The sequence below is a fragment of the Volvox carteri genome (assembly GCF_000143455.1).
Source record: "Volvox carteri f. nagariensis unplaced genomic scaffold VOLCAscaffold_13, whole genome shotgun sequence".
NCBI lineage: Eukaryota > Viridiplantae > Chlorophyta > Chlorophyceae > Chlamydomonadales > Volvocaceae > Volvox > Volvox carteri.
In genome coordinates, this window is record NW_003307556.1 from 1,892,697 (window position 1) to 1,898,264 (window position 5,568).

Genomic DNA, 5,568 nt, shown 5'->3' on the forward strand with positions numbered 1-5,568 from the left:
GGACACAGAAGCAGCAGGTCAAGAACGCGTTTGACGTCCGTGCATTACACGATTATAGGAGATCCAAGTCCGACACGTCCCCCCATTTGGAAAAGAAAAGCATCAGGACACGATGTAACTGCGTCATGAACAATGTCATGCCCGAGCCCTTCCATCTTGGCATGCAAAACGGGGATCATAATTACAACCATGGATAACTAGGCGATAATGATCGTTAGGAGCTTACTCTTGGCGCTGTCGGCATTAGCTGGACTGCCTGTATCGGTCAGTTGGCAGCGTGCGACCGGCCCACGTCTCGACAATCTGACTGAAAGCGAAATTAAATATGCCAAAATCTACTGGAACTACAGCGCTGCCGAGCGAGTCCTGCCCGGTGTCCAGATGAGCAGGGACTCACAAAGCAAACATGGCTACCGCTTCGTCGTGCCGCTCCCGGAGCGCTTGGCGGGATTGACTTATGTGGGACACGCAGCGCGCTTGCGCCTGGTGCTTGAGCGCGCGCGCAACGGTTAGTGCCGTACACCATTGCGTTTTCGAGTGTACAGGATCCGCGCGTTCAGTCATCAGGACAGCCTTAAAGCAGAATCTGCTATTGAGGACCAACAACGAACTGTGCACCTCGCACATATGTAACATCTACAGGGATGCGTCTGCGAAGACACGGCTGCGTTGGCCTGTTAACTTTTTCCATGCAAAACCAATGATCTGAAACCCAAGCAGCCTCGCGCAACCCCTGTCCCAGAAGAATGGGCACCCATAACCCACTCTCCAACCCACATTCCCAAAACTGCTGCTCTGCTTAATCGTTATCGGGCGCTCCCCCTTCCCAGCCCTACACAGCCGCCATGACCCCTGACCGGAGCAAGATGCCAATGAACCTCACATCCATCCACGGACCCGTCATCGCGTCGTTCTCCCCAGCCCCTCCCCATATGCCTCACACACAACCCCCACTGCCGACGCGCACCGCTGGTTCTCCTCTCCAGGGGAGGCGCTAATGGTAGCAGCCCTGGGCGGCAGCATCACTTTCGGCCAGGCCGTGGGCGGCGCGCAAGGCAGCTACGTCAAGACATTCATGGACTGGCTCAACGCCGCCCTACCGCCCCACACACATAGGCCCCGACGCCGCGTCCTCGTATCCTACGACACACTCAACAGCCAAGGCAGCGGGGCGGATGTAGCAACAACAGCAACAGCAGCAGCAGCGGCAGTAGCAACAGGGGATGGAGGGCAGGGAGGTCAGAGCGATTACATGAGGACTCGAACCCGGACGCCTCAACACGAGTTCTTAAACGGCGCCGTTCCAGGTGTGGCTGGCTGCGACATGATATGGGGGGGGTTGAGGTTTGGTGCTCTGACTACCCCGCTGCCTAGCCTCAGGCCATGGCACCAGAAAGAAGTGTGCTCGAGGGGGTGCGTTCAGATTAGGTTGTTGGGAAGTGGTGGAAGTGAACTTAACAGGCCTAATGGCCCGCGACCGTGCCCCCGCCTACTTTAGTGCGCTCGCGGTCTTTGTGACTTCGGAGCCGTGAGGAGGACCTTAGGTGCAGGTGCAGGTGCAGGTGCGACCGTCTTTGCGAATATGCCCACCACAACCTTCCTACCCTCTTCCCTCCCCCCTCTGGGGGTAACAGTCGTATCGTATTTTTTTTCGCTGATTTGCAATAGTTGCTTATTTAAGATTTGAGGAAATCCTCTCCCTCCTCTTTCTCCCTCCCCTCCCCTCCCCTCCCTCCTCGCTCTCCCTCCCCTCCCCTCCTCACTCGTTCGTGGTTCGTCCTTCCCCTCCCCTCCCTCCCTCCTCCCTCCCTCCCCTCCCCTCCCCTCCCCTCCCCTCCCTCCCCCCCGTCCCTCAACCCCCGCCTAGGCACCCAGTCCGCCTATATGAGCAGCTGCCTGCACCACCACCTGCCACCCGAGGTGGATCTGGTACTCGTGGAGTACGCGGCGAATGACTCCCCGGCACCGCGCTGGACATTTGCGGTGAGTGCGGATGGGGGAAGAACTGTTGTCAATTCTACATGTCCTTTTCTTACTCGCCCGCCCTGAAGTCTTAGTACTAGTAGTAGTAATAGTAGTAGTAATAGTAGTAGTAGTAGTAGTAGTAGTAGTAGTAGTAGTAGTAATGTGTGTGCAGCTTTGATGTCCTAGGCGTCTTTTGGTGTAGAAGGTGTGGAGAGGGTTTCCAACCCCTGCTTGCTTCACGAGGCCTCAGGACCCCAATCGGAGGGCCATGGAACGCCTGATCAGGAAACTGCTGGGACTGGCATCTCGTCCCGCAGTGCTGCTCATCAACATGTACGCCATCGGCGCCGCGCACGGCAAGTAAGTAGGTGCAGGGGGCAGCCGCTGTTATATTTTGTGAGCCTGTCGAAAAAGCCCGTTTTGTTTCAGCCCCTTTGCTGCCTTTTGTACAGCCTCGTCTTTTCAACGTATGCCGTATTTACGGGCCGTGCTGCTCTACTATCCTAATGTACTGCTGAGTCCTCCTCGTACTGCATGCTTTTACCCTCCGCTTCTCTTACCTCTCTTTCTGTCCCTCTCTCTCCCTCCCTATGCTTTGCCGCTGCTGAGTTCATCTTAAAGATGTAAATCCTGGTCAAAAACCCAAGGTTAACCACACCATTTATTGCTGTGTTGCCGCCGTCCCGCCCGCCGTCCACCTCCTGCACCTACACACGCATATAAATAGACCCTCCCAACACAGACGGGTGCAAAATATCAACCCCCCAACCCCCGCAATGGGCGAGCGTGTGTTTTCCTGAACCCCCCCTTCCCCCCGCACGCCCTTGGACATGGCCCCGGCTCCCGACCACCCCCGCCACCGTCGTCCCAATCCCCGGGGCCGCGGCCGCGCCAGTTACCTTCACACTGCGGAGCGCGACTTCATGGAATTCGCGACCTACTACAGCCTGCCCTCGGTGAGTGAGTGGCTGGGGAGAGAGTGAATGGCTGGGGAGAGAGTGAATGGCTGGGGAGGGAGGGGGGAAGTGAGAGTGCTGATGGCGGGAGGCTGTTGTGACAGGAGCAGCAGCAGTTGTAAGCCACAGAGGCGTGCGCTGCTAGCAAAAAGATTCCGCCTTGATAGTTTGTCCCTTTCGTTGCCAATGTTAAAGAAATATCGTACGGAATATTTTACCACAGCTGCATGTTCTGGGTCAAATTATCTATTCGCAATGTTGATTGTCGTACGTTCCATTGAACAACCGTCGTACACCATTCTTGCCGATCCTTGCCTGGCCTCCGTGTGGATTTCGGCACCCGCAGGTGAGTCTGAAGGCGGCTGTGATGCCGTCAGCGGCGGTTGGGGGGGCCGAGGCGGTGTCGTACGGGGCCATCTTCAACGGCGGTCACAACCACCCGGGTCGTGGCGGCCATGTCCTCGCCACGGAGCTGCTCATCACGATGTGCCTGGACTTGCTGCGGTCCAACCGTAACAGCGACGACAGCGCCAGGTGTGACCCGTGGGTCACATCCGCCATCGACGACGACGACGTAACAGCAGCAGTGACAGCAGCGCCAACGGCAAATCTAGCAGCAGCGGCAGCAGCAGCAGCGGCAGCGGTGGCAGCCCTGGAAGCTGTCGCAGCCCGGCCGCTGCCCCCCCCGCTGTCGGAAGGCAACTACGAGGCCACCGGGAGCACGTGCCACATCGAGCAGGAGCTGTGGGTGCGTGTTCGTGTGGGTGTGGGTGTGCGTGTGGGTGTGCGTGTGCGCTCACACAGAAGAGACGCGTATGTGCGTGCGTGTGTGCAACCGTATACGTGTTGTGTGCTTGCCTCGTGTGTTCGTGTGTGCTTCTACGAATGTACGAATGCGGGGGGAAGCTTTCCGGAAGCTGCGTCTGCACCTCTTCGACTGCACCACTGCGGAAGCCGTTTCCTGGCGGTTATATGATGTTGTTACAGGGTGGTATAGCTTCACCAGCGGCAACATGTCCCTTGGAGGCAGTTCCCTGCTCTCCCCTGCTAGAGGGGCACCCTAATCCATTCACCCCATCCGACTTCAGAATGTATTCGTTGGATTGTATTGCAACTCACCACCAGCATCCAAACAAATCTAGCGGATCAACGGCGCCACAACTTAGTTCCTGGTTAGCTCGCAAGTTTATATTATCACGTCCTACACCGTCCACAAGATGGGGGCCCACCTCCCAATTCGACACCCCTCAAACACCCGAGGAGTCGGCAGGCGAATTTGAACCCGGGCACTCCGGGAGCCGAAGTCAGGCCTTAACTTCTGCCAGCCACCTGCCTGGTTATATGTTGGAGAGAAAGCGCGAGGGCCGGGGGGGGCGGGGGGGAAAGACGAACCACACACGATTGGGGGCGGGGGGGGACTTCCCTGGTGTGTTTTAACCCCCTACCCCTCCTTCTAAGAGCGGGTCTTGTCGACGAGGAGGAGAACCCCCAACCGACTCCAGCTCTTAAGTCAAACAGATGGAAATCCAAATTCAAATTCACAGCTGTAAATCCAATTCCAAATCCAGCCCGGCACGGCCTAGCATAGGGGCCCCCGCAACCACCTGTGTCATTGTCCCAGTCCTATTACCTACTACCGACCAAGCCAACTTGAGTCGCACCAACCTTTCAATCGTCATGCCTCGTGCCATGTAGGCTCTAGCCCAGCAACCTGTGGACGGCTGGAATTGGACTGATGAAGGTCGTGGGAAGTGGGGCTATGTGGCCACCGAGCCGGGGAAGACCATTAGGTTCAAGGTACGTTCCCCTTCCTCCTTCCCCTCCTCCTCCTCCTCCCCTTCCTCCTCCGCCCCTTCCTCCTTCCCCTTTCTCCTCCTCCCCTTCCTTCCTCCTTCCCTCCTCCACCCATTTCTCCTCTCCTCTTCGCACCGCCATACCGCAGGTAAACACTCAGCTGGGTGGAAATCGAACCAAAAACAGGCTATCGGGGCGGCCCATCGTGGTGCAGGTGGGGTGGGGGTACGGCAGTGGTTGCGGGGGGGGGATGGTGGTGAGGCTGTTTGCTGGTGTCGAATAGTTCGTGCACGACCCTGCCAGGGCCATGGGCGCATTTTTATTGTCTGCCCGTATGTGAGCGCTACATCGCCGAACATCAGCCAGCCATTCATACAGACCATAGACGGCTATCCCCGGCTTCCCGAGCTACCACATGATAAAGCACCGCCTTGCGTCCTGTCTGAGTGTGGGTGGGCCGGGCGGGCCCGGGAGTATACTACCGGATTGCAGGCCTTTGTTGCTGCTGCTGCTGCTGCTTTCTTGTCACACGTACACGTCAGTCACCAACCTGATGGATGGTCGGAACCTGTTGCGTTCGACCCTCCTCGGCCCCAAGACCCCCCCGGCCCCACACCGGTTGAGTTAATCCCTCCATTTCCCTGTCCAGCTACCCGCCTTGGAATACCCCTTGGCTTCCCCTTTTTCCCCCCCCTTCGGCAACATTTTTAAAAACCCAGTCCCTCCTACCCACCCAATTTTTTCCCCTCAAACCCTGTATTCCCCCTCTTTTTTCCTATGTTTTCCCCGCTCCCAGCATACTTTCTTCTTCATAAACCCCTCTTCAATACCCTCCCCTAAACCCCCCCTGTTA

General features: G+C 57.5%; 1 protein-coding gene across 1 annotated transcript in view; it reads left to right on the top strand.

Moving 5' to 3' along the window:
* Positions 1-207: 207 nt before the first annotated feature.
* Positions 208-5,568, top strand: part of VOLCADRAFT_89684 (uncharacterized protein) — a gene marked incomplete at both ends in the record, with an annotated part of 7,822 nt that continues 2,461 nt past the window's right edge. The window contains 8 exons of the mRNA XM_002949162.1: positions 208-508; positions 1,868-1,983; positions 2,216-2,325; positions 2,861-2,921; positions 3,268-3,425; positions 3,726-3,738; positions 4,617-4,718; positions 4,864-4,929. Of these exons, the coding sequence (XP_002949208.1) occupies positions 208-508; positions 1,868-1,983; positions 2,216-2,325; positions 2,861-2,921; positions 3,268-3,425; positions 3,726-3,738; positions 4,617-4,718; positions 4,864-4,929 (927 nt within the window). The remainder of the gene's footprint in view (positions 509-1,867; positions 1,984-2,215; positions 2,326-2,860; positions 2,922-3,267; positions 3,426-3,725; positions 3,739-4,616; positions 4,719-4,863; positions 4,930-5,568) is intronic.